Raw genomic sequence first — 10,269 nt, 5'->3', positions numbered from 1 at the left:
CCTGCGATCTGCATTCTCTTGTTGAGCTGATGGTACCTGTTATAAACTCGTTACAAGCGCCTACATTGAGAAGAAACCAAAAGGGTCCTGAGATCTGCAATCCTTTTCCCCCTTCTTTGAATGAGCTTGCGATCGCTTTATCGTCCCTTTTGCTTCTCCTTTTTCTTCTGCTATGATTTCTCTGCAGAAACTGGAGAGAAAAGAAAAGCCTCGGGACTTTTTTCCACACCCGGATGAGCCCAGAAGCTCCTCCAGCAACTTGGAGTCGTGAGAGAGAAGGAAGCGAAGTGATCGCGTGAAGTCCTTTGTGGATGAAGAGCAGATCTCAATGTGGAGATACAAGTCAGTACCGCCATTGCCTCTTTCCATGGTAAAGAAACAAAGCCCATAACTCCTCATCCTTTCCCCAAACACCCCACTTCCTTCCTTCCTTCTTCTCCTTCCTAAAGAACTGCACTTTCTTCCAGTAACGTCCGTGCTTTCATGGAACCACGCATTCCTTCATTTCTCCTGTCTGTTTGGTTTGGCCGATGAGAAATTGCCAGAAAATATTTTGTTGGGATATTTTTCTTCTATGGTCCTGAATCCTGATGTGTTCTGATTGGCCCCATCAAGTGCGGAAAAGGAATCGGACCGTGCAAGCAGACGATAATCCCACCTCAATTGCTTGGATACTGTTCACTTTCTTGGTTTAAATATCTATCTGGACCCGTGAAGATAAGATCATGGAGTTACTGGCTTGTGCTAAGCTCGTGTAGAATAGGACTACAGCGCATTCCACGGACGATGTTAATATCGTCCGGGCGTACAATCTTCATGGCATCGAGAGCTGTCCTCTTGTACATCTAGTTCCCGCCGTTCCGATTGTGCTGACCCTTGTTGAAGAAGAATTGTGACCCCACGTTGGTCCTGGCGCCATGTACTTGTGGCTTTGCTTCTTGGGTTAGTCAGTCACTAGCCATTCGGGTAGCTGGAAGAATTGAATGAAAAATGTAGATGTAGGAAACAATCTGTGGTAGTTGGTAGTCCATCAGTTTACTTTTTTAAATTGATCATGGGAGCAATTTCTTTCTTTTGCTGAAAAAGGAAAATTAAGTCCGGAGTTCTCATGATAGATACGTATTTTCACTGTACTTCAGATCTTGCCATGTCGGTGGATGAAGATGAAAGTGCCTTTTTTTTTTTTTTTTTTTTTTCATGTGTGAGTATACAAATTGACAGAGAAGAGACGATCAGATTTGAAAATGGGGTTTGCACCCTCGTTCTGTTTTTTAATGACACGGGGCCCGATCCGATTGAACTAGTCAAAAGACTCGCCCGAAGGGAAGGACGAAGAGCCAGCTAAAATGACCCTACAAAGTCGGACGGTTGGCGATGCGGTGAAACTCGGAGGCCCATCTTCTCCGCCGTTGGATCTCTTCGGCTAGGACAAAGGAGGAGGAGGAGACTGGGGAATAAATAATCTGGGGTGCGCTAGTTTAGGTAGTCCGACCGGAGGATGACTCTCGGCGTGCATCGATATCATCTTTCCAATTATTTCAGGCCTGTGTGTAATGCTGATTGTTCCCTCGTACTTATTAATGAAATGAGCCCAAAAAATAGGTGGGTCCCATGTTAGGGTCCCTCCTTTTTTAGGTACAACACGAGATAATATAATTCACGCCAAAAGCCTAAAAATTTGGGATGACGTCATCCTAATCATTATTTCTCGAGAATGTTATTATACTTTCGTGTGACCCTTAGCACATATAGTTCCATTCGTAACTTAAGACGATCCGACCCGACCCAATATTCACGCCTTTTCCATTAGTAGTTTGAACTCATTACTTGAAATTTTGTGGCCTGCGATATGATTCATGGGCTTTTGTGGCCCATGATCTCTCTCTCTCTCTCTCCATCTTGCTGAGCATCTCCATTCAATCTTTCGTTTTTATTTTTCTTTATTAGATGGAGCATTCGAACAAGATGGCTCTTCCGACCAAAAAAAAAAAAAAAGGAACACGATGGCTCTATGGAAGCGCCCAAACCTGCAAACCCGATCCATAGAAATGTTCCTCTTCGATTGGGGAATTCTCATTTATATGTGCGCTCATGATTGCCATGAACATACTGTCCAAACAATTTTTGTTCATTGGTCACCTTTCGTATGAAGTCCGCCCAATCGGAAACCGAATTCAATCGATTCAGTGGCAGCAAGTTTTCAAGGAATTGATTGCCCGGTCCAGCAAGGCGAACCCATATGACAAGCTTCTTTAGCCGGACAACGTCCACATAGTTCGACAAAGATGGTGCGGAATTCAAACCCCCAGATCGAGTGGAGAGAACGCAAAAGATCGTGCAACGTAATGTGTTGACCATGAAAATCAGTGTTGATGCATCGGACTTTTTTACCGGGCTCGAAAGGAAAAGGCCACTAATATGTGCCCGTGGCACTTCCACAACTCCCTTGCCTTGCTATCCTGCCTATCTTTCTCTAGATAAGTCTTAACCCTAGTACACGAAACACCAAACGGAGACCTGTTTTTGAAAGCATTGTGGACGAACACGGATCCAATTCAAAGAAAAGTGTAAGTCACATTGATTTGGTCTTCAGGCTCACCTAGACGTGGCCGGTTCCGTGGAACCGCCGTTTCCGATTCCAAGTCGGTTCCAGTTCCGGTTTGGAACCGCCGGTTCCTAGGCCCAACGGCTCTTTTTCCCCAGGCCTCCTCCCTTTTTTTTTATTTAAAAAAACCGGGTCAGAACCGTGGGCCCGGTCAACGGGCCGGTTCCGAGCCCCGGTTCATTTTGGCCATGTCTAGGCTCACCACCCTTTCCTCGGGTTCGTAGAGTCGGGTCTCCCGTTTACCCACAAGGAGGAGCCGCCCCCACCAAGCGGGCGGCCGTTCGACCCCCCTTTAGCCACGTCTACCATTTTATTAAGTCAGTTCGGTAGCTTCGCCGGTAGTAGCCTCCTAAATTAGTCGAGTAGCTTCAATTAGAATTTGGAGAGAGAGAGAGAGAGAGAGAGAGAGAGAGAGAGAGAGAGAACGTGAGTTGGTTTCCCAATTTCCTTTCTCTTCAAAGCTAGAGCCATCTCAAGTCAAAGTTGCACATTTGTTTGAGAGGATTTAGGTCGCAGTATGGATAGCCAATTGACAATTTTAGCATGATGAAGGTGTGCAATTCGTCCGAGTCAAACGCTTTGAAATTGCGCGTATGCTCGATGGCTGACATTCCGTTCCGAGGAAAACCAGCGTTCATTGGTTAACATCGGTTTGCCGTAGAAAAGTTCAACTTCCCACCGCCCTCCCTTTTCCTTTGTTCATATTCTTGCATCTCAAGCTTCTTTCGATGGGAAAAGTTCCTCAACTTAGTCTAATCTTATCTAATAAGATATGAATCAAAACGCGGATGCTGATTAGAGATCCGAAATATTGGTCACATGCCTCGTTTTCGTCTTGTGTTTCGGCCTATCTTTCCAAGTCGATGGAAGAAAAGATTTAATCTTTTGCTAATCTATCATCTATCTGTACTACACTTAGTGGAATCGAAGATTAAAATGGTACATGTTCTTGTACTTTTAGTCTCCCGGCAGCTTTATAATGACTCATGAGTACACGGACTAATTCTTTTCAGCTTTTGCCCGTTTTACTACTTGATTCTCAAATGATCTTCATATGCTTTTTGAAGTTTTGTATGTGAACTGCAATGGTGATGCTGAGATGGACCGCATCATAAGTCAACCAAGACATGTAGTGCCAGCGAAGCCACAGGTCCATCGGGGTAATTGTCAAAAGCCCACTAATTTGTCCAAAATGGATGGATGGGAGATGAGCCAACGACTTTACCTTCTTCTAATCTTTCAACCAAATGTTTAATAAATAAAATGTTATCGAGTTGACTGAAGCAAAAGGAAAAATTTCCAATAAATGCATGAAATGTCCTCGTTTTATTAAATAATAGTTCGAAGTGCTTTCATTTTTTTTTTCAAATAATGACTTGAAGGAAATATTATTTTAAATAATTGTCTGAAGTGGCAATGTCATTCTCAAAGAAGGGCCTCATCTCACAAGCTGGTCAATGACATTTTCGTCATTTACTTTTTTTATTTATTTGTTTTCCTTTTATTTCCATTTTTCCTTTTCCCATTTCTTTTTTTTTTCTTTGTTGGGGCCAACGGCGGCCCCACGACCCTCGCCCGGGCCCTTCCCGGTTGCGGTTGAGGCGCCTCTCACCCGGATTTGGCGAGTGTCGGCCTCACCTGTGGCCGACAAGGGTGGCCCTAGTCCAACCGTCTATGGTGCCCGGCCATCGCCTAAGACGGGCCATCGACGGGCCATCGACGGGAAGGGAGGGAAAAAGAAAGGAAAGAAAGAATGCCCTTGATTGGCGGGAAGATTTTGCCAGCTGGAGATGTTAGGCCTTTTCTTTGAGACCGATATGACCACTTCATGCCTTTTATTTAAAACAAGGTCCACTTCATGCATTTATTTGAAATTTTCCCCGAACAAAATGAATTGATAAAGAAAATCCCTAAATGACACTCTAATATATGTATGTCAAACCTCTCGTTTATAGATTTAACACGAGCAAGAAAAAAAAGCGATTCGACAAAGTATTGAGCAAATTTAACATCGACTTCTAAGGCTTCGCTCTCGTGATAGATCTTTGAAAAGAAAGTTTATCATGCTCTTGGCAAACACATATTTTAAACGAAAAAATCTCCGAAAAAAATAATGTGGAGATGGCATTAAGTAATAGGGGTAGTTTAAAAGAAGACAAAGAGGGGAAAGGCAGAGTGCGAGGTGGGTCAAGCAAAAAAGAAGTGGAAGGCATGGAGATGGTGGCTGAGCAAGGTTTCTCCACTTGCCTTATTAAATGATGGTAGCTTTGAATTCTCCAAATTGCCTTGTAATAATTATTATGCGAGTGGAAATTTGAGCTCCCTCTTTAGTTTTGTTTATTCCAACTTGAGGAAATCTTCAGGACCCTCGAATATTCATTGTTCTTCTGCAAACATGGTGTGCAAAAGTTGCTATGACAACATTAGTGGCGCGCTGGACATCATCAATGTGTGCCTAGGAAACTATTTACCCCGGTCTTGCGGGCGATGCCGCCCGAGGCCTTGAGCTTCCCATGCGTCCGGGCAGCTTCGTCGGGCTCGTGTTGGGTTTAATCTTGTTTATATGTTTTTTTTTTTTTTCGAAAATGCCGAGGAAGGAGAAGATAAAAGCTTGCTTGCTCGATCATGAAAAGAATAAAGTGAAACAAGAAAATAACAAAAGTACGACCATAAGTAAATCTATCCTTTTTATATGAAGTAATAGAAATTAAGATTTTCACGGATCTCAAACCTTTTTCTTTTTTTTTTCTCAACTATATATACAGGTGTACTAATTTGTTACATGCTAGAATAATAAAATTTTTGGATCTATTCTATCATATTACAACCTCTCTACTATATATATATATATATATATATATATATATATATCAAATCTCGAGGTTTTATCTTTCCATATATATAATTTGTTAATACGACATAGCGCAGCTCTGCCAATACCTTCTTTTCATATTAAGAAATGTTCGAGCCTCTCTCCCCGATAAAATGATTATGCTGACTCGGCAAACATCGATTTTGTTTCCCAATGGAAGGAAAAGCGGAGGCTCTTTGAACGGTTCCGAATTCGTGATGATGTAAATACCAAACTTATTGTTATCGGTACGCGTTTATAGGCTGACTTTCTTGCATGGCCGAGAGGGAGGGAGGCCAGGCTATGTCACAAGAAGATTGGAAATTCCTCCCATGTATCAATTTTCACATTCCCTTAAAAAGGGGTCAACCGAATCCTAGTCAACTTTAAAGACTGGCCTTAAATAGTCAGGTTCACCTAAAACCCTCGCGCTGTAGTAAATGGCGTGTAATGAGAAATCTGCAGGCCAACCCCCCCACCTCCACTGACCTTCATTAAATAATTCGAAAATATCTTTAAAACCCGAAAAAAAAAATAAAAGAAAAAAAAAGGAGGAAGAAAAAACTGCCCAATAAATACAAACCTAAGAATTTAATTTCACGGACGCGAGAAAGTAGAGAGTCGAGCCAAAATCTGAGTGCTCCGGGAAGCCTCCAGTTGACAATGGAGCTCCAGAGAGGCAATGGGCGACCGCCACGTGTCGGTCAACCTTGTCCTCAATCAATCCCAGCCTCCGCGAGATCCAACGGTGATCAGGGCACGCTTTTCCAGGCTTATTAATGGTGGGGGAGCTTTGATATTTGACTTTTCGAGGTTTCACCCAGAATTTAATTGACTCCCCCCGCACCCCCCAAACGAGTCCTTATCAACCAGCCACACGCCCGGTCGCAGCGCGTGAGCTCCATCCTCGGCTTTCGCTCCGGAAAGACCGCTCGCGATGCGCGCGTGTGGTTCACTCACGTAAAAGAGCGATTTTCAATTGGGCACCCAAGTTCTTCAATCTCTCCCACCCGCGAGTTTACTGAAACCCGCAACCTTAGTCAACGCCCCACCAAAAAAGGCACAAAACACATTTTTTTTTTGTTTTGAAAAAACACGACCACCAAAAAAAAAAAAAATCGAAATCGAAATTGCTTTCCCTTAATTTCAAAACCCCCCATCCTAAAGTCAACGCCTCTCTCTCTCTTTCTCTCTCTCTCTCTCTACACTTCGCCTCTTCTTCTTCTACTTCAGCTTCCTTCTCTATCGACATTTTTCGTCGAGCATGAATTATTTATCCTTTGTTATCCACCGGTTGTGCTGAGGAGCGTGAAACGTCGAATCTCGTTCTTCTTCATCTGAGATTCTTATGTCGCCGAGCTTCTGATTTATTGGTTCTTTGATTTCTTTCATTTTTATTCTTTCCCTTCGATATGGGTAACGGAGTCGGCAAGCTCAACCTCTGCTTCACCGGCGACGGAGGCTCTCCCCGGAGGCACGACATATCGGTCCTCGTGGCCGAGCCTCTCGACGAGGGGCTGGGCCACTCCTTCTGCTACGTCCGACCAGACCAGACCCGGATATCTTCCTCCAAGGTCCATTCAGAAGAGGCAACCACCTTCCGTGCAATTTCCGGAGCCTCCGTGAGCGCCAACGCGTCGACGCCGCTCTCGACTTCGATTCTTGATCTCTATTCCTATGGAAGCATCGACAAGTCCTCGACTTTTGAGAGCTCGACGTCTTTCTCTTCTATCCCTCTCCAACCAATTCCCCGGTGCTTCATAAGTTCAGGTCCTCTATCGGCCAACTTCGATCGGGTCCCCGGATCGGGTCCTCTGGAGAGAGGGTTCCTTTCGGGCCCGATTGAGAGGGGGTTCTTGTCCGGGCCGTTGGATCGGGGCATCTTCTCGGGTCCTTTGGAGAACGGAGGCTCCGATCAGTTCAAGAGGAGCTTCTCGCATGGGGCTTTTGCGTTCAGGCACAAATCAAGAAAAGGGTCGCTGATTCGGGGGATCAGGAAGGCAATCTCGAAGACGATTTATAGAGGGCAGAACTCGCTCGTCGCTCCGATTAAGGCCATGAAAGAGCCTGATTGGATGTTGGGAGCAGAGAAGCAGCATCAACGGCTTCGCAATGAGAACTTGACGATTAGCAGTGTCAACTTGAGCAGTGAAGGGAGTTTTGAGGATTATGATTCCTTGGAGGGTCAGCAGAATGTTCAGTGGGCGCAAGGGAAAGCAGGGGAGGATCGCGTCCACGTCGTCGTCTCGGAGGAACACGGGTGGGTCTTCGTCGGGATCTATGATGGGTTTAACGGCCCCGATGCTCCCGATTTTCTGTTGTCCAATCTGTACTCTGCCATCCACAAGGAGCTCAGGGGATTGTTGTGGGATGATGACAAGTATGATCTTAACTCTGTTCTGGCTCCTGAAGATCCGAGACCAGACACGAAGGAGTCACTTTCGTGGGATGAGTATCATCTACCGACGAATTGGAATGGAGACCCCTGTTCTCCATGCTTTGAGCAAGAGAACTATCCTTGCACAAGCATGGATGTGAACTCTGATTGGTCATCAAAGAGGAAGAAGAACTCGAATTCACCGAGCAAGCACAGAGGACCAGGAAAGAAGTGGGAGGAGAATCAGAGGAGGTGGAAGTGCGAGTGGGACCGGGAGCGATTAGAGCTCGATCGCAGGCTAAAGGAACAATTGAGTCGATCGGGGTCGCAGGATGGCAGATCGATCAATCACTGTGATGTGTTGAAAGCGCTCTCTCAAGCTCTCAAGAAGACGGAGGAGGCCTTTTTGGATATTGCAGATAAGATGGCTGTGGAAAATCCTGAATTGGCATTGATGGGCTCTTGTGTACTTGTGATGTTGATGAAAGGGGAAGATGTTTATGTGATGAACGTGGGTGATAGCCGAGCAGTGTTGGCTCAAAAGGCGGAGCCAGATTATAGGATCGGCAAGGTCCAGCAAGACCTGGAAAGGATTAAGGAAGAAACTTTATACGACATCGAAGCTTCCAATTGGGACCAACCTAGTGGAATGCCAAGGTTGAACGCATCTCAGCTTAGTGTGGATCACAGCACGAATGTGGAAGAGGTTAGTTTTCTCTAACCATCGATTGGCTTCACGGGCGATAGATTGGCTGATTAATTGTTGAGGAACTACAATGCTTGCTGTCTATTTTCTTATTTTGGCATGTTTTTCATTGCAGGAAGTGCAGAGAATAAAAAAGGAGCACCCTGATGATGCGTCTGCATTGGTGAATGATCGAGTTAAAGGCTCCTTGAAAGTCACCCGAGCTTTTGGTGCTGGCTTTCTCAAACAGGTGAGGATGGATATTCTTAGATTCATGACATAATTTGGCCTATTTTGCCACTAATTTCATCTATCCATTGAACATCTAAATTGTTTATACAGTTTAGAATCTCCTATGAAAGGGTCCATGTATTGTATACCATTTGACGGCTAATAAGAATAGATGCTGTGACTTGTTCTAGGATCAGGATCATAGAAATGGGGAAAGAAGAAGTGAGTTGTCGAAGTAGTTGGACTGGGAGAGAGATTATGCACTACGATGACTCTTTCTAGCAATAGTAACAACTAGAACAAGCAATGTTTTTCCTTGTTTAGGACGGAGTTGTTTGTCAGATGTCCTCAGGGAAAGCTTATCCCAAATCACTACGCGGCTTATGCTCGAATATAAGGGCAAGGCTGCACTTCCTCCGTTTGATTACTTTCATAAAAAAGCTCATCTCCTTCAGTTGGAATGGTGAAATCCTGATATAGAGATTATGATCCCTGATGTGTCGATGTATTACATGATGGCGAAAACTTATAGTAGCTATGATGAAGCCTAAATGACTCTTGCTAGCAATATACATATCCTGATCAAGAACTTACCATTTTTATAAATACATTATTTTTATCGGATTCAAAATATTTTAGGGCCAGGATATCTCAGATGAAGTTCTATTATCCTATTATGCCCGTCCGGTTGCTTTGCTCTTTCAAAATTCTCAGGGCATTCTCAGTCCAAATGAAAGCACCAATTTCTTTTTTGGTTTCTTACATGAGAATTTTTTTTCGTGGCTGGCAGCCTAAGTGGAACAATGCACTTCTGAAGATGTTCAGAATCGACTACGTAGGAAGCTCCCCATACATCACTTGCTTACCATCTCTCTACCACCATAAGTTGGGTCCCAAAGACAGGTTTCTGATATTGTCTTCTGATGGTCTCTATCAATACTTCACGAATGAAGAAGCGGTTTCTGAGGTTCAGCTTTTCATCGAGTTGCAACCCGAAGGAGACCCTGCCCAACATCTCATTGAGGAAGTGCTGTTTCGTGCGGCAAAGAAAGCCGGTACGTGTGTTGATCTCATAGCCGAAAAAAAGGAAGTAGGAAATCGTTTACTTTCATCCAGGATAACCTAATGATGTTAAGATTTGGCTTTCGGTTTATTGCAGGCATCGAGTTTCATGATTTGCTTGAAATACCCCAAGGAGATCGAAGGCGGTATCATGACGACATTTCCATCATAATCATTTCGTTAGAGGGAAGGATTTGGAGATCTTGTGTATAAAAACAGAGCTGCATATAGTAAGATAGAGAGCCACCATCTACTAAAAGAACCAGAGGCATCTCCTTTTTTGCCGTTCCTTTTTCCGGGTCACATCTGTAAAACGAATTCAGATATGCCTGATCTAAGTGAATTATTTGTGTATTCTTCTCCCTTCACAATACCAAGTCAAGAAAATAAACACATTTTGCTCTCTTTTAGTGTTCTCTGCCACCTTTCTTTTTCCTGCTGAGGGGGTCCAATTGCTG

The 10,269-nt window shown here is 44.1% G+C and overlaps 1 protein-coding gene across 1 annotated transcript; it reads left to right on the top strand.

Moving 5' to 3' along the window:
* The first annotated feature begins 6,617 nt into the window (after positions 1-6,617).
* On the top strand, positions 6,618-10,225 carry LOC115746030 (probable protein phosphatase 2C 23). Its single transcript, XM_030681730.2, has 4 exons — positions 6,618-8,539; positions 8,655-8,768; positions 9,540-9,804; positions 9,909-10,225. Exons 1-4 carry the CDS (start codon positions 6,869-6,871, stop codon positions 10,022-10,024), a joined length of 2,166 nt encoding a protein of 721 aa, XP_030537590.2. The 5' UTR covers positions 6,618-6,868; the 3' UTR covers positions 10,025-10,225.
* Positions 10,226-10,269: the final 44 nt, after the last annotated feature.

This window comes from Rhodamnia argentea, chromosome 6 (genome assembly GCF_020921035.1).
Source record: "Rhodamnia argentea isolate NSW1041297 chromosome 6, ASM2092103v1, whole genome shotgun sequence".
NCBI lineage: Eukaryota > Viridiplantae > Streptophyta > Magnoliopsida > Myrtales > Myrtaceae > Rhodamnia > Rhodamnia argentea.
Note: the sequence above shows the minus strand (reverse complement) of the source record. Positions and strands in the feature narration are given on the sequence as shown.